Source organism: Embiotoca jacksoni, unplaced genomic scaffold (genome assembly GCF_022577435.1).
Source record: "Embiotoca jacksoni isolate LCO1_2020_lvr unplaced genomic scaffold, fEmbJac1.0.p SCAF_43, whole genome shotgun sequence".
NCBI lineage: Eukaryota > Metazoa > Chordata > Actinopteri > Embiotocidae > Embiotoca > Embiotoca jacksoni.
The window spans coordinates 2,424,074-2,442,569 of record NW_027185396.1 but is presented as its reverse complement, the minus strand read 5'-3'; the positions used below and the strand labels follow the sequence as shown (position 1 = coordinate 2,442,569).

General features: G+C 44.6%; 1 protein-coding gene across 3 annotated transcripts in view; it reads right to left on the bottom strand.

Annotated features, from left to right (window-relative positions):
- The window catches only part of lamb2l (laminin, beta 2-like), a 60,264-nt gene that overhangs the window by 17,072 nt on the left and 24,696 nt on the right, over window positions 1-18,496 (bottom strand). For all 3 annotated transcript variants that reach the window (XM_069169132.1, XM_069169134.1, XM_069169135.1), the window contains exons 4-17: window positions 11,447-11,576; window positions 10,308-10,381; window positions 9,818-10,006; window positions 8,386-8,449; window positions 7,169-7,371; window positions 6,402-6,522; window positions 5,311-5,499; window positions 4,472-4,651; window positions 4,270-4,382; window positions 3,044-3,123; window positions 2,792-2,948; window positions 2,092-2,232; window positions 848-1,009; window positions 348-469 (exon numbers count right to left, since the gene is read on the bottom strand). In XM_069169132.1, the coding sequence (XP_069025233.1) occupies window positions 348-469; window positions 848-1,009; window positions 2,092-2,232; window positions 2,792-2,948; window positions 3,044-3,123; window positions 4,270-4,382; window positions 4,472-4,651; window positions 5,311-5,499; window positions 6,402-6,522; window positions 7,169-7,371; window positions 8,386-8,449; window positions 9,818-10,006; window positions 10,308-10,381; window positions 11,447-11,576 (1,925 nt within the window). The remainder of the gene's footprint in view (window positions 1-347; window positions 470-847; window positions 1,010-2,091; window positions 2,233-2,791; window positions 2,949-3,043; window positions 3,124-4,269; window positions 4,383-4,471; window positions 4,652-5,310; window positions 5,500-6,401; window positions 6,523-7,168; window positions 7,372-8,385; window positions 8,450-9,817; window positions 10,007-10,307; window positions 10,382-11,446; window positions 11,577-18,496) is intronic.

The window sequence follows — 18,496 nt, the reverse complement described above, 5'->3', positions numbered from 1 at the left end:
CAGGCCGTACCTCTCTCTGCTCGTCTCCAGCACTGTTCCTCCCTGCGTCTCCTTCTTACACTCATTCTTTTTTAGTGTGTGTTTGCTTTGTTATCAATAAATCAATAGTGAAAAGCGCTGCAGGGCAAAGAGGGAGAGGAATACGAGCCGGGACACGTTCAAGTCACAACAATGTGGTGATGTGGTGATGTAATGTTTCCTGAGCTGGTCGGGACGCCTGAACAAATCCTGCAGCAACTTGAACAAACACACACACACACACACACACACACACACACACACACACACACACACACACACACACACACACACACACACACACACACACACACACACACAGTTGTTACCTGTTGCGGTGCGGCAGCGTCACGGTGTAGAGCTGCTCGGTCGGCAGCAGGTTTCCACAGCGCAGACTGGAGGGCAGCAGGACGGACGAGATGCTGACGACAGCCTCCCAGTCCTCCGTGGACTACACACACACACACACACACACACACACACACACACACACACACACACACACACACACACACACACGCACGCACGCACGCACGCACACACGCACGCACGCACACACGCACGCACGCACGCAGGCACACACGCACAGAATAAAGACATCTGTTTAATGAGGATTTTGAGTTTTCTATCTGTCTTGTTGGTCGTGGTTCACACCCACCCCCCCCCCACCCCCCCCACCCCCCCCACACACACACACCCACACACACACACACACACACACACCCACCCACACCCACACACACACACACACACACAAACACACACACACACACACACACACACACACACACACACACACACACACAAACAAACACTCACTCACACACACCTCGGGCTCGTAGCGGATCATGATGTCATACTCCATGGCATAGGGGATGTTGTCGATGGTGAACACCAGGCCAGCGCCGTCTTTGACGCGGGAGAAGCCCGGTCCGGTCCAGGTCACCATGTGGCTCGGTGTCCGCTCCCTGTGAACCGTCCTCACGTCCGGCTGAGACACACATGACAACACAAGAACTTTAAACTTCACACTACTCTTCTACTGTCTGTGGTTCTGACTTCATGCTCGCTGCAGGTTCACTGCTGCTCTGGGTTCATAGATCAGAGGGAAGGAAAGCGTTCAGAAAGAGTCAAGCTGCTGTAATAAAATGACTGAGATATTTAACCTTATTACATTGTAAGAATAGTAAGATAGTAAAATAGTACAAATACAACGTTCAGGGCAGGTGGCTCCAGAAAACAATGTAGGTTTAAGAGTAAATGCATTTTGAATTTAAAAACAACACATTTCATAACTTGTAATACAGTAAAAACATAGTGTTGATAAGGGAAAAGCTGACTGATGATTTCCTCTAAATGTCCACTATGAGGACCTCCTGCTGGTTAGAGAACGTTGCTGTGCTTTCTTCAAAAACTGTGTTGAACTTTTACTGCTTGTGGTCACTATTATTCATGACAACCGCATCACAGTGAAAAATGTGTTTTGAGTTCTGAGATCTAACTCGGTGAAAATTATTTATGGTTTTGCCAAAGGAGCGTTTTGAAATTCATAAAAACTGTAATTACGGTGCGAACAAACAGTGAGTAATTACTGATATGTAACCGTGACGCTCCACAATGCATTTAGTGCTCTTTCACTGTTCGGATTTGATCCTCGTCATGACGTCACAGCAGCACAGCTTCAGTCTGTTCCTGTGATCTGGATTCCAGCTTTGGAGTTCAAACTTTAAGCTCTCTATTTCAGCTCGACGAGTTCAGGTTGACGTTATTAACTTGACAGTAAAGTTTTAATGAGTCAGAGTCGCGTCCATTTGCCGAGCGGTGATCACATGACCACAAACCTCTGCAGTGAACGAGTCAGCCATTATAACGGTTAGATGTCATCGGATCACTCAAATGATCTTCATGCAGATTTTAAACTCGAAACTACTGCAACAGATTTCACTTTAATTACTACCATTAAATGACATCGTGGATACGTTTAATGTCCTTTATTGTAAACCTTTGTTTTTGGAAACAGCTTTTCTCAATTTAACAAAAAAATCAGACACAATAAAAAAAAAAACCTCTTACTGTTTGTTGAAGCTGGCGGATCCGTCTCAGAGCCGCCTGATGCTGCTGAGAGTTGGTGATGCGACGGTGACGCCGGTGTCTCCTCAGCTGGTTACTGAGGTGCTGGACACAGTCGTTAGTCGCCTGAGGACGAACTTTACCCTGAGGAGGAGAAGAGGAGAGGAGAGGAGAGGAGAGGAGAGGAGAGGAGAGGAGAGGAGAGGAGAGGAGAGGAGAGGAGAGGAGAGGAGAAATCATCCATTAAACTCCTCGTGGTTCATGTTTCTCATCTTTCTCCTTCTTTAAGTGAAACAACAACAGAAGGATTCATGCTGTGCTGAAACTGCCAGAGTGTGACAGAGAGAAACAGAGTGTGAGGATGACAATGTGTCTGTGTGTGTGTGTGTGTGTGTGTGTGTGTGTGTGTGTGCGTGTGTGCGTGTGTGTGTGTGTGTGTGTGTGTGTGTGTGTGATAATGAGTTGTGACAGGTCGGTATCTGTACTTCTGTCTGTTCATTTCATGGCTCACTTCAGCTGTGAAGTCTGAACTCTGCATTAAACAAACCACGTTCACCTTCTCAGACATACTGAATATTAAAGTTCTGGGATGTGGGCCAAAAATAAATAATCAGGACCTCCCTTGTCAGAGCACTTAAACCCGTTAAAACCAAAACCGTCAGACATGAGAGTGCAACTCCTGACGTCTTTAGCGATAACTCACCGGCAGAGCAGGGTCTCCGGGAGAGTGTCCGCTGGCGTCCTCAGCCTCGTACTTGTAGAAGTCCAGCGGGGCGCAGAAATACCCCGGCTGCACGTCCGAACACTGTCGACCAATCAGCTGCCTCCTGCAGTCACACTGTCCGTTCTCCATCATGCACCTGAAGTAACAGACGGTGTTAAAATGTCTCACTCACCGTCTCACTGAAGCTCTTCCTGTCTGTGTGTGAATGAAACACCTGGTGCAGGTGTTTACCTGTTGTTGAAGGCGCCACCGAAGTCACAGTCACAGGGTCTACAGCCGGCCAGGTCGTTGCTGAGCCCCCAGTATTCAGGCTGCAGGAACATGAGTCAGCGTTTAAACCAGCATGTATACTGCAGTTTTTATATTTAACACTGCGTGCAGAGATCTGATGATGTTTTACAACTGGTGGAGTTCCTTTATCACCGAGATATTTAGCCTTGGCAGCTGAAAGGAAACACACCACTTCAATCTGGCACAGTTCAGGTCATGTGCCTGGTGTTACAGCTGTAATAAAATGATGAAGAATTACAGTCTCTTTAAAATTCACCTGCAACATTTAACAACCAAACAGCCTGACAAAGCCGATTACGAATGATAATGAACAGTCAGAAACTGTCAGCGTGGCGTGCTGCTCCGGTGAGTGAATCGTTGTCCCTCTGGTGCTCTTCAGTTTGGGGATCAAACTGTTTGAGTTGAAAAAATCTGAGGCACTCAAGAGAGTGATTAATTAAAAAGCCTTTAATCAGTCATTGCTATTTGTATTTGTCCTGATGGAGGCCTTAGAGGCTTAAACACGTTGGCATGAGTTTTCTACTATGATAATAAAAAGCCTTGGGTATAATATAAATATAAATTTGAATATAAAAAACTTGTTTCGAACGTTGGACTGTATATAAAAGTCTTTGTAGCTTCAGGTCTGAAAAATGAGGCTGATGCAGAAGTGTCTTAAGCTGCAATACCACCGAGTGCCACTAGAGGTTGAAAAAAAAAAAAACTACAGAGAAATGTATTGACTAAATTCTAAATCAATACAATTAGTGTTGGTGTTGTTAGCTAAAGTCACTCCTTCTTATTAGTTTTCTGGAGGTCCATCTGAAAATAATCCCTCATTCATTAGAAAATAGGCTTAAAAAACAGTGTTTTTGGGGGCGTGTCTGTTTGATTGACAGGCCTGCGGTGCAGTCAGGTTACAGCTATCGGTGGGCAGGACGTAGTATCGTCAGGTTTCCAATCAGATCAGTCAGATCCACCTCTGGCTCCTCCCCTAGCTCGTCCAAATATGGTCACTTCCTGCTCCAAACCGCTCCGAACTAGCAAAGATGGTGACGGACAGAATCTGAACTGGAGGATTCATAACGTTCACAAACCAACGATGACATCACTGATGGTTGGTGACATCACTGATGGTTGATGGTTGGTTTTGAAGCCAATTTTAGAAGGAGAAGAGTTTTACTAACCAGACACTGGTTACAGTAGCGGCCGGTCACATATCGCTTGCAGGAGCAGTCGCCACTGATCTGATCACATGGAGCTCCCATCATGATGATGCCTCGAGGGTCACAGTTACACGCTGATGGAGAAACACACACGTGTAGAAGGTGATGATGTCTGAGATCTTAAATGAAGAAGAGATGGTTTTATTTTGGAAGTGTTTTGTACGTTGGCAGCCCAGCGGGTCGTTCTGACTCAGCCCGTAGTATCCCTCCTTGCAGTCGTCGCAGCGCGTGCCCTTCACGTTGGCTTTGCAGCGACACTGACCGGCGATCATCCCCATGTCCACGTCCGTGTGGCTGTCGCACACGCCTCCCTCCAGAGATCCCACCGGGTCGCAGTCGCACGCTGGACGGAAAGAAAGTCAAACGTTTCAGGAAAAAATAAGAAACTTATCGTCAGTACACAACTTTTTTTAAATATTTTATTTATTTTCAAACTAACTTTATTGCATGTCTCAGTGCAAATAGAACAATAGTTATGGAAATATACACACATTATATAAATTCATTAATGATAATATCTGCTGAGGGTAAATAAGATAAATAAATGACAAAATAAAAAAGTAAATAGATAAAAAAAAAAATATAAGATAAACAAGGCAATTCAAAAAGTTCACATATATTAGGAGTATTTCAGGCTTTTGGGTCAGTAGAGTGGTGGATGGTTTGTATATATTGTGACCTTTCTTTTATAGAAATTGTAAATAGGGTTTTTACTTTGGTGAACATGTAATTTTCCCATTATTATCAAAAGATTTGATGTTGTATTGCTTTTTTTCTGGCTGACATCATAAAAAAAAAAAAAAAAAAAAAACCATCTTTGCACAGTAAAAAAAAAACAGCAGAAATGTTACAATGAATATGAACTCCCTCCAAGATATAACGCTTAGGGGCAGTCGCAGAATAAATGTTTGGTAGCAGAGAAGCTCGTTGTTGTGTTGGGTAACATCGATGGATACGAGTCAGTACCGAAGGACCGCAGCACCAGAGGAACCAACGACTCACCGACACACACTCGGGGGTCCCTGACGTCCCTGTTGGGGTCCTGGTAGTAGAACGGTTTGCACATCTCACAGTTGCGTCCCATGGTGTTGTGCAGACAGTCGTCACACACTCCTCCGCTCACGTTGCCCGTGGCCAGGTACACGGCCATGTCGAAGTGGCACTGGATGGAGTGGCCGTTACAGCTGCACTCTGGAGACGAAAGGCACAAAAGAAACAAAGAGACTGATTAAAGGGACGACTTTGTTATCTTCACTGAAGGAGGTCATCGACAGGTATTTTCTCGGAGTTGGAGAACTGAAGCGACCTCCGATTACAGCCCAATAACCAATCACATCCAATCAGCTGCAGACAGTTCAATCAGCCGAGGAGACACTTCACAGGAAGTATTTCTTTTTACAGGAGGACAAAACGACTCCTCAGATTAGCATCACATCCTCTGTATTTGTTTTATGGTATTTTAACATGACTTTTCATGATGGTGTTAAATTCACACTTCAGAAGAGACTGAAACTCCTGTCAGTGTTTCAGTTATCTGAGAAACGAGTCAAAAAATGTGTCTTAATCAAGTTGTTTTTACCAAAATAAAAATGTCATAGATTTGATCTTTTCCATTACCTATTTATTTATGTTTTTTCTTTATGTGCCCTCTGAAACTGATGTGAGTGCCATGGAGAAAAAAACTGCAATATGCCGAACTGTGATTAACCAAAATGTATTTTCTGCTTTAAAACATATGCAACTTGTGTACCAGACACTTGTTGGACAAAAACAAAATAATACAAAAAAGAAAAGTTGTTTTTCATTTAGTTACATGGATAAATGAACAGTACAAGAGCAGGATGCATCAAACTACTGCAGATACACATCCCTGCTGCTGATGACGACATTATTTAAATGAAAAAATCAGAGTGAAGAATCAAATTTTCAAGACATAAAGAAAACCTTTCAACTCGAAACAGGCAGAAAGTTAAAAAACAATACTCATCAATATTCGTGAGTATGTCTGAGTCCCTGCTCATGTAATAAACTCTGAGGGACAGTGTGTGTGTGTGTGTGTGTGTGTGTGTGTGTGTGTGTGTGTGTGTGTGTACCTCTGCAGGTGTGAGGGTTCTCGGCCTCGGCGGGTCTCCACGGCAGGTCGTTGTGGAAGTCTCTGCAGCGCTCACAGTTCAGACCCTCCGTGTTGTGTTTGCACACACAGCGACCGTGGATCTGACCAATCAGAATGCAGCAAAATAAAAATACAGGCGTTGTCAACAAGAATGGAACAATAATGTCTACTGAATATTAAATTATGTCCTTTTACTCTTTTGGTCTTTAATGGAGTAAAATCAGTTTGTCTTCTAAGAAGGTATTTTAGCGTCTTTATTATGCAAGCAAAGATGATCAATTTTCTCACACTTACAAATCAAGTTTGTCAGTAAAAATATAAGAATTGAGAATAAAATTATTTGCATTTCAAATAAATTTGCTTTTACCGTTTTGTTAGTTTTGGTCACAGAATTCAGAACTTAATTATGAAACTAGGCTTTTTGGTTGCTGAGCAAAAACCTTTGTTGAAAAGTTTTTGATTCACAAACAAAAGTTGTTGCTTCATAACCAAAAATTCTAGTTTCATAAGAAAAATTCTAATAAACAAATGTGATAAACGACACATACTCTCTCTGAACCTGGAAAACTGTCATTTTATTCTCAGTTCTTATATTATTACTTCATGAAATTTAATCTCAAAGCAGGTTTTTTTTTTGCTGCATAACAAAGATCCAAAAATACTCTCAAAAGTCTTTAGTCCCACAGAACGTGTGTTGATAACTAGAGTGTATAAATAACGTTCTGGAGTTACAGTCCTTGAACTCACCATGCCGTTGTCCCGTGCGTCCACGCCCGGCACCGGGGCGCACTCGGAGGCGTGTCCGTAGCAGAAGCAGCTGCCTCGGACCACCAGCTCGTAGATGGCGTAGTAATACTTCTGCAGGACGTCGGAGCGGCGGTCCAGCAGGTCGTCTCCCAGAGTGTTCAGCTTGGTCAAGTTGATCCGCAGGTTGGTGATGCGCAAGAGTTCTGCAAAGGAGGAAAAAAGAAGGTAACAGCTCATCACTATGCAAGCATCTGTTTTTATCTTGTCCGACAAATCTTAAAGGCCCCATATTGTGTGAATTAAACTTTCCTCTGCTGTTCCCATAGTAACGGGGGTGTGGCAGCAAGATAAGATAAGTGTCCAAACGATCAGTCAACTCATGAATAACACTCAGCCCTATTCCAGCATCGCTGCCCGTAACTTTATGACATCATGTCGTCACGGAAGTCCAAAACTGAGGCTGTATGACTCCGCCCTGTCCCGCCCGCCCCGCCCTGCCCCGCCCCGCCCCCTCTCCAACCTACAGACTGCTGCAGAGGAAACCTCAGAGTCCTCACGTCGCCCCTAGCAACAGGACCTGGCCAGCTACAAGAACCAGCAAACTGTGGAGGAAACGCTGCTCCGTCGTTGGATGTACTGAAGATAAATGATCACCTCACAGCCTCCCAAAGGACAGAAATATAAAAGAGCTGAAGTTTATGAATTTATAAATTACGTCAGTCGTTTAGTCTGAACGTGACGTCCTGCTAATTTATATGTAAATTAGGGACGACAAACACGATGCATCCCAAACACCTGCAGCTACTCGCAGCTTTCTGTTGGCCGAGTTAAGCAGGAAGACACGGAGTTTGGACAATAAGTTGATGCTGTATGGATTGCATTTACTTTAGCAATATTACACGAGAGGGGATGTTTTTAACGTGATTATTGGCACGACAGTGATGCCTCACCCTCCGGTGTAATATTATGATTATACAACAAGTTACCAACTAAATAAAACATGTCATCTAAGTGTGTTCATATTGTGGAGCAATTCACTCTCAAAACACACAGGGTATTACTAACAACTGGAAAACAACCAGTAGACTCTTATGTAACGTATGCAGTGTTTACCACTCCAGGAAGTAGTCCGACCCTTAGCAACCACCCAGCAACAGAGGATTTCTAGTCTCTACTAATGCTTAGTGGTTCATGTGCTGTTTGAAGTCCTCACTGACCTTGGATATCGAGGCTGTACGGGTCTTCCACATGAATGGCGGGATCCAAAACTTTATAAATGACCTTGAAAACAGAGCAGAACGTTTCAGAGAAACCCAGACAGATTGAAGGAGATTAATTTGAACAGATGTTGAACAAAAACAGGAAAACGTGTGAAAGGAGAAGTCTGCAGGTCAAAAGACGGATAAAAAAAATAAATCAGAAATACATTATTTATGCTTCGGTTGATATGTAAATTAATCAAAGTCACATTTCTCTTACTATCTTCAAAGTGTTCTTTGCTTTCAAGAAGTTAGTATTTTAAAAACTATTTAGATACATATTTACACTGGTATTTGTTTGACAAAGTATTACACACCGATCATCTTCATATACATCATTTAAAAAAATGTATAACACTTAATATGTATTTAATTAAACAGATTTTTGATATGAGTTATGATAAACATTTTACAGCAATAGCCACTCGATGTTTTAACTTTCTTAAATCTCCCCTGTGGAGTTTTCTTACAAGCAAACAACAGCTTTACTTGTATTTCCTTCCTCGTAAATATTTCCAAAAAATAGGTTGAAGTATTTTAAGTTCAGCATTGTTTTCCTGTATTTGAAAATAGTGCAACATATAATGCACATTAAAATCTGTCAGCTGACAAAACACAAGGGGACTTTTATTGTGAAGCATTCACAGGAAGTGAGGTCAGTCCAACACCGCATGAAAAATGCTGATTTTAAAGTTTTGATTATTGGGGGAAGAAAAACCATCTGTTAGATGAAGATGTGGTGGAAACAACCTGCACGCCATCTTTATCACACGCTGGTGTCGTGGAAGGAATACAAGGAATTCATAACTGACTTCTTCACTCAAACAGTATGATTTTGTTGAGCTGCACCGTAAACTAGTCTGACTGTGTGTCTGGTCGAGGTGCGTTCGCTGTCCCAGGAATTCTGGGACATGTAGTATTCAGTGTCACTGTAGTCTGTTAGCACCAGTAGCCACGACTGCTACCATAAAGCAACCAGGACTGACATTTTTTAGGATCATAAAAAAGGAATAAGGAAATCAGAAGGAAACCTCTGGTGATTTTCTGCATTTTATTTCAAGCCAAAAAAATCCCATTAAAAGACCAAATTCAGCAATTCATGTTTCCCACGAACACGTCGTGGCCTCTGAGCCACAGAACTCCATCGGTCCTCCAGAAACACGCCAGTGAACACGTGAACTTTAGTCCCTGCAAATGTCATCCTGGAAGCTATGAAGGTATTTTTGTGTCTTTGTTGCGTCCTTTCTAAGAAAGGACGTAACTTTTAATAAAAGTGAAACTTCCTGTTTTTATAAAACTCAAGGTATCAGTTGGGACTCGGAGTCACAGAACAGGTGAGGAAATGAAAGCGCTCTTTTATCAGCGGCTTGGTGACTTGTCAACATCTCACCTCTCCGTTAGTGGAAGGTTCGATGTCGGAGTAGCGCTCCTCGCAGATGACGTCGTTGATGTGGTGCAGCCCGCTGGCAGCGACGCCGGGGAAGGTTCGGGTACAGTTGGAGGCGAAGTAACGGTACGGGCGCCACGTGCGTCCAAAATCAGCCGAACGCTCGATGATCATAGCTGCAGGTCGGAAAGTCTGGAGCAGGAATTCATAACAATAAAGGTCACATCTATCAGCATGTTCCACAGGAAGATATAGAGCCACGTCGCCGTGGAGATAACATCTCCTCGTCAGGCTGATTTATCTCAAGCTTTTGTTTCATGTTTGCTTCACTAACAGATAACGGAGTCAAGCTGGAAGGAATGCAGCTGCTGGAGTGTACATAACAAACACACCCCTGCTGAAGGATGAACCGTGACGTGCTCCAGTACATTCAGCTCTGTGTCTCCAACACAAGTTACATAAAGGCTCCACATACAAAAAACTGTGTGTGCACCTTGAACTTCATGATGAGATGTGTGAAGTGGAATTCGGCCTCCAGGTTCAGTCGGATGCTGACGTTCTCCTGCCCTGTGGAGGGAAACACCGACAGGGTCACGGATATCTGATATCAAATGTCCCTTTTACTCCTCTGACGACACACATTTAGATACAAAACAAATCCGTCCCTCCAGGACTACAGGAGTTTTTCTGGGATTGTTGAGATCAAAGATGTTTGATTTTGCGGCCGATTTTCTCAAAAAATGTTAATGTAATTTGTTGAGTTTTAAGTGAGGCTCGAAAGAAAAATTTCATTTTTTTAAAGCACTACCTGATAAAGGAATAAATATATAGTCTCTTCCTGTGATAATAATCCTGCTGCACATCACAGAAATATTTCAGTTCTGATCTTTTATTTATGTATTTATTAAACTTAGAGGACTGTGGAGATAAAAGGTCCTAAAAGGTCCTAAAAGGTCCTAAAAGGTCCTAAAAGCTGCGTATGTTTCCAGAACAGACCGTCTGTGACTGGAATATAGAAACAAGGACTACATCAGCTGTCAAAATAAGAGCTTTAGATGCTGTTTAATTCATGTTCATTCAACACATAGACCTGCTGGATGAAACCAACAAAGAGACGTCTCTGACAACTGGACGTGTGGAGAAAACTCATTTAACATCCAGTAATATGGAATCACTTCCTCTGATCACAAACATTTAATCACATCATTTTAATGTGAAGAACACATTTCCCACAAACCCCGTCACTTCCTGTTTTTCTGCTAATTTTTACTAGGTTTTATTTGGTGATGAAAACAGGAGCAGAACCTTTCTGATTTTAAATGAGGACTTATTTTTGTTAATAAAGTGAGTTTTGTTTGAAAATATTTTTTTTTTTATGTTGTTAATACTTTAATCACAGATTCAGTTTTTTGCAGAAAAATTTTGGGAATTTTACAAAATTGCAAGCTCCTGCAAATATTGTGGCATTTACTTGAATTTATGTTACTTATTATGACCACTAGACTGACTGCTCATTAAAATTCCTCTAAAATGTTTTGGTTTTTTTCCATCAGGATGTGACAACAAGAGGAAGAAACATGTTCCTCACACACACTCAGCGATCCGCTCCACGAACACTCGTCCTGCTCCTACCGTTGACAGACTGCCACCAGGTGTGTTCTCCGCTGCGGTCCATGAGGTAGATGACGTTCTCGATGCGGTGGCTGTTCCTGTGGCGGTCGTAGCGATGCCGCGAGTTACACTCGAAACACTTGTCGGACTCCTGAAGAGGCAGAAAAATAACAGGAAAACGATTTCGATGCTGCGCTGCATGAGAAGCCATTAAATCTGTGATTACACAGGTGGAGTCTGGTCCAGATTGTTCAGAGTTTGTCCACCTCTGGGTTTCCTCACATCTGGGTTTTATTCTGAATTATTGTGTGTTTTGTGTCCCTGTGTGCCGACACCATGTGGGGCACCGATGGTTGAGGACAGGACAAACCAGAGGGGACGTTTGTGTCTCCACGGTTGCAAAAGCTAGAAAAGGGAGAGAGAGCAAAGAGAAGTGAATGAGAGGAAGACCGACTGAGAGAGGCGGGCATGATGAGGACGGGAGTAACAGCTTTATTTTGGAGAGCACAGACAGCAGTCAGCTGAGCGGTTCTCGGTGCAGCGGGGAGTCGAGCCAAGTGCACTTCTAACCGATCTATTGTGTTGTGGTGGTGACGATCGCAGCCGAGAGCAAGTCAGGATGTCCTGAGCACAGTTTCAAACATGAATACACACCGCTGCAGTATACTGCCACATGCAGAGGAGGACGGACGGATGGATGAAGGGATGAAGTGGAAGGTGAAGAAAAAAAATGCAACTAGCCGGTGAACATCGATGGTGGAAGAACTTTGAAGAGGAAAGCACGAGAGTTCAATTTAGATTTATATCGTCGTCTCCGGATGCGTCACGTGGTGAGATTGAGACGTTACAAATTGGAGAGAGACGCCCAACAGTTTAACGACTCCTACATGAGCAAGCATAGAAGAATGTGGGGTCAAAGGTCGAGAGCCTGAGCTCGAATAAATTTATTATAAAAAATGAGCGAGGGTGAATTGAGAGAAAGGAAAGGCGCAGGTGAGAGCGGAGAGGAGGGGGACGGAGGACAAAGAGAGGGTGGGAGAGGCTGATGGTGCGTTGGAGAGGAGGCCGTGAAAGGGAGAGAGATGTTGGCACGGAGACACGCTGGATTCCAGGGCAGAGTTTCTTAATTAGGTTGTTGTCAAGGGTGATTAAGCTGCTCACAACAACATGGCGGTTGGAGAGACTCGGCGTGCCGGAGCCGGTGCACGCGTGTGCGTGTTTCTTACATGCACGCTTGTCCTGTTCACCGCCCCTCACTAATCCCAGCATAAATCTGATCTCATCCATCCTGATGCCCCGTGAATCTCATTATTCTCTGCACATTTATACTGTTTAAAAGAAGTCAAATCAAGTTTTCAGGTACTTCTGAAAGAGTGGTTGTAAAAAAAACATGTAACTTTTGTTCAGAAACTTCATAGTTTCTGTGTCCACATGAGAAAGTCAGCCTGATTTGTCGTCTCCTTGGAGAAGCCTGTAAAGCTTCGGCTGGTGCTCGATGGTAACTCGTGCTGCTTTGAGAGCCTCCTCGCTCCTCTGAGCTGGTAATTATCTCCCATTAGTCAGGCCTGCTGCGCTCAGCTACACGGCTTTCTCCTCCAACAATACACCCATGTAAGTCTGATGCTGATTTGAAAACGCTTCTTTGTCACACTACGACGGTGGCTTTACAGAAAAAAGAAGAAAAACAAATGCACAGCCCGCCTCCCTCAGTTTCCTTTATAACTCAGCTTCAACTAAAACTGATGTTAATATTTCACTCTTGCAATCACAGTGATGAATCAAATTCAAGCATATGCGGGAGCTTGCAATTTTTTTGAATTCCCACATCAGCAGAAGCTGTGATGAAAGTATTAACGGCATAAAGTAAACTTTTCAAACAAAACTGTCTTTATTAACACAAATAACTCAATCAGAAAGGTTCTGCTCCTGTTTTCATCACCAAATAAAACCTAGTAAAACGAGCAGAAAAATAGGAAGTGACAGGGTTTGTGGGAAATGTGTTCTTCACATTAAAATGATGTGATTAAATGTTTGTGATCAAAGGAAGTGATTCCATATTACTGGATGTTAAATGAGTTTTCTCCACACGTCCAGTTGTCAGAGACGTCTCTTTGTTGGTTTCATCCAGCAGGTCTATGTGTTGAATGAACATGAATTAAACAGCATCTAAAGCTCTTATTTTGACAGCTGATGTCGTCCTTGTTTCTGTATTCTAGTCACAGACGGTCTGTTCTGGAAACATACGCAGCTTTTAGGACCTTTTAGGACCTTTTAGGAACTTTTAGGAGCTTTTATCTCCACGGTTCTCTAAGTTTAATAAATAAATTAAAAAAAAAAGATTATTATTATCACAGGAAGTGATTACATATTTATTCCTTCAGGTAGTGCTTAAAAGAAATAAAAATGGTCTTTTCTCAACTTGCAATTTTTTTAATTCTTGCAATTTTACTGAAAAAAACTCACTTAAAATTCCACAAAATACATCGACATTTTTGAGAAAATCCCCCGGAAATTCAAATACTTTTTATCGCAACAATCTAAAAAAAACTAAATACTATAACATTGTCTGGAGTCTAAAGGCCAAACCAGTAAAAGCTCTTCAATACGAGCAGCCTGAGTGCAGCTCCGCTCTGGTTCGGTGGCACGAAAGCCACGAAACCCGATCTCACGAGAACAAAAACAGCAGCACAGCCGTCAAACACATGATCGATAGACGTCTGCAGACTTTTAAAGAGCTGACAGACAAACGTTCAGGGCCTCTAAAGCAGCTTCTGACAGACCGATAAGGTTCGACAGCTCGTCACCATATCCTGTGCTTTACTGTCGCAGAGGGCCTCCCACCAATCAGAGCGTGTCAATCACGGAAGTCGACAGCGGTGAATTTTCCCGCCCCGAGGCGATGGAAGCGCAGGTACGAACATGCAGACGCACGGAAATGCACGGATGCAGGAGGTGAATGTCAACATGAGAGACGAGTCGTGTAGGGGTAGACGGGAAAACAAGAGCTGCATACTGTAACGGCATTTTATCAGGTCCAACACAGATGTGGACAAAGGGGGCGGAGCATAAAGCTGCTACCTGTGTGTAGAGCTGGATCTGTCACAAAAACATCTTTAAACTCAGCATTCATCTATGTTTTAGTTTATCTGCTCGTAAAACGTACAAAACAACATTTTATTTCAATTTAATTTGCCAACTAACAGCACTAATCATCTCATTAAATGTAACACAGTAAAGTCGTGATGGCATCACAGAGGAATTCAACCTGACTTCAGGACGAGGTGGAGATGAAGAGTGGAAATACAACAAGAGCTCTTTAATTTTAAGAGACTTGTAAAAAACCTCAGGGACATTTTACAGGAATTTTAGACAGAAACTGAAGGCTGTGTGTTTATTAGGAAGCAGCTCAGATGAATGTAAACTGTGACAGACAGACAAGAGTGAGAAACCTTGAGGTGTACGTTTAAGACCAGTTCCTGCTGTCTGTTTGAGAGGGCAGCACTGGTTTCACTGTACGGACAAGAGTTACACCGATACCACAGGAAACATCTGAAAAGGAGCCGATTGATATACGAGGGTGGATCAGTACGTTCAGAGACTGCAGCTCGTGTACGTCAGCAGAGATTGATGACCCTGATGAAGAACAGGTACAACTTTCATCACTCGATCATCATCACTTCCTGAGTTACACACGTTTTTCTGAGTGTAACAAAGTTAAACATGCACTTTAATTTATATTTTCAGTTTGTATTTGTAAGTTTAATTTGTCATCCAAGATTAATTTGTATTTTTTTATTTTTTTTATTTGAGCTGCTCATAACTCTTAATGCTTTTATTTTCTTATGCTTTTACTTCCTGTTTCCTGGGGGAAGGTTATTATGAAGTTGGAAAAGCATTCCTGTGTACCATCTTGGATTAAGCCTCAACTGAGACCCCGTTACATGAGCCGTGTTCTGGTGCGTCAGCGATGTTTTACACACCTGAAACTTTATCAGAGAGCCAACATGAAAGTTTGTGATAAATGTCTAGGGAACAGAGAGAAGTCTCAGGGAGCCGATCCGGTGAGGAGGAGCGGGAGGAGCTACGATGGTGTTGTGGGAGAGAAACGTGTGTTTTCAACGCGCTGTGAGCGGCGTGTATTTTCATATTGGAGAAGCCTGTTGCCATGGCACCACAGTTCAGGTGGTTCACAGTGAACGTTTTCCCCTCCGACGCCTCAGAAGGTCCCAGGACAACTCAGTGTTGACAGTCTGACTCTGGGGGACGAATTCACACTCCTGACATGACGCCTTCTTCGGTCTCAGACAGTGAATCTGCACCCATCTTGTGAAGCCTTTCAAAGGTCTCTGTTGATGATTTCCAGAGTTTGACACTAAATCTGACGTGCGTCCCCTGGTCACGATCACAGACGTACCAGAACACTGCACTCAGGAGGTGATGATGATCAAGGGACAAAGTCTTTACCCGTTACTCATCAGGGTTTTATCTTCCTCCGTGCACAAGCAGCACTCTCAGAACAATTCAACTTATTTACATCCCATGTGAGCTGGATTAGATCAAATGAAGACTGGATTCAAACACCAGCCAAAAAATGGAAACCACATCAGCCAAGTTTTTAAAAGTACAGCTCTCATGGGGAGAACTTCAGGCTGCCCTTTCGTTATTGGCCAGCGTTCATTGGCCGTCTATAATAATAAATAATGGAAACAACAGAAAGATGTTTGTCACACAGAGAGCGCTGGGAGACGATGACAGACATGCAGACGGAGAGAAGGTGTGATGAAGGTGTGGCTGACTTGTGTACCTACACCTACACGTATGAATGGTGGAGGGGGGGGGGGTAGGAAGGGGGGAGAGGGTTGGCCATGGAAACCAGACTGCAAACAAACAGACAGATGAACAAGTGAAGACGGAGCGGTGGAAGGAGTGAAGGATGAAGAGGGATGAGAGCAAACCGTCCCGTTACCCCGACGACATGCTGCTGGTTGTTGTGATGAGAGATGTGGGGAGAGATGAGGGGAGAGATGAGGGGAGAGTTGAGGGGAGAGATGAGGGGAGAGATGAGGGGAGAGATGAGGGGAGAGATGTGAGGGGAGATGAGGGGAGAAATGAGGGGAGAGTTGAGGGGAGAGATGAGGGGAGATGAGGGGAGAAATGAGGGGAGAGATGAGGGGAGAGATGAGGGGAGATGAGGGGAGAGATGAGGGGAGAGATGAGGGGAGAGATGAGGGGAGAGATGTGAGGGGAGATGAGGGGAGAAATGAGGGGAGAGTTGAGGGGAGAGATGAGGGGAGATGAGGGGAGAAATGAGGGGAGAGATGAGGGGAGAGATGTGAGGAGAGATGAGGGGAGATGAGGGGAGAGTTGAGGGGAGAGATGTGAGGGGAGATGAGGGGAGAGATGTGAGGAGAGATGAGGGGAGAGTTGAGGGGAGAGATGAGGGGAGAGATGAGGGGAGAGTTGAGGGGAGAGATGAGGGGAGATGAGGGGAGAGATGAGGGGAGAGATGAGGGGAGAGATGTGAGGGGAGATGAGGGGAGAGATGTGAGGAGAGATGAGGGGAGAGTTGAGGGGAGAGATGAGGGGAGAGATGAGGGGAGAGTTGAGGGGAGAGATGAGGGGAGATGAGGGGAGAGATGAGGGGAGAGATGAGGGGAGAGATGAGGGGAGAGATGTGAGGGGAGATGAGGGGAGAAATGAGGGGAGAGTTGAGGGGAGAGATGAGGGGAGATGAGGGGAGAAATGAGGGGAGAGATGAGGGGAGAGATGAGGGGAGATGAGGGGAGAGATGAGGGGAGAGATGAGGGGAGAGATGAGGGGAGAGATGTGAGGGGAGATGAGGGGAGAAATGAGGGGAGAGTTGAGGGGAGAGATGAGGGGAGATGAGGGGAGAAATGAGGGGAGAGATGAGGGGAGAGATGTGAGGAGAGATGAGGGGAGATGAGGGGAGAGTTGAGGGGAGAGATGAGGGGAGAAATGAGGGGAGAGATGAGGGGAGAGATGTGAGGGGAGATGAGGGGAGAGATGTGAGGGGAGATGAGGGGAGAAATGAGGGGAGAGTTGAGGGGAGAGATGAGGGGAGATGAGGGGAGAGATGAGGGGAGAGATGAGGGGAGAGATGAGGGGAGAGATGTGAGGGGAGATGAGGGGAGAAATGAGGGGAGAGTTGAGGGGAGAGATGAGGGGAGATGAGGGGAGAAATGAGGGGAGAGATGAGGGGAGAGATGAGGGGAGATGAGGGGAGAGATGAGGGGAGAGATGAGGGGAGAGATGAGGGGAGAGATGTGAGGGGAGATGAGGGGAGAAATGAGGGGAGAGTTGAGGGGAGAGATGAGGGGAGATGAGGGGAGAAATGAGGGGAGAGATGAGGGGAGAGATGTGAGGAGAGATGAGGGGAGATGAGGGGAGAGTTGAGGGGAGAGATGAGGGGAGAAATGAGGGGAGAGATGTGAGGAGAGATGAGGGGAGAAATGAGTGGAGAGATGAGTGGAGAGATGAGGGGAGAGATGTGAGGAGAGATGAGGGGAGATGAGGGGAGAGTTGAGGGGAGAGATGAGGGGAGAAATGAGGGGAGAGATGTGAGGAGAGATGAGGGGAGAGATGTGAGGAGAGATGAGGGGAGAGATGAGGGGAGAGATGAGGGGAGAGATGTGAGGGGAGATGAGGGGAGAGATGAGGGGAGAGATGAGGGGAGAGATGAGGGGAGAGATGAGTGGAGAGATGAGGGGAGAGATGAGGGGAGAGATGAGGGGAGAAATGAGGGGAGAGATGTGAGGAGAGATGAGGGGAGAGATGTGAGGAGAGATGAGGGGAGAGATGAGGGGAGAGATGAGGGGAGAGATGTGAGGGGAGATGAGGGGAGAAATGAGGGGAGAGATGAGGGGAGAGATGTGAGGAGAGATGAGGGGAGAGATGAGGGGAGAGATGAGGGGAGAGATGAGGGGAGAGATGAGGGGAGAGTTTTCCACTAACACTGAGCAGAATGTGCTGCAGGATGTGATGACAGTAAGAAATCATTATCAGCCACCGTTGCTCTGTTTTTATGCTCCGAACATGAACTTTGATGCTTCC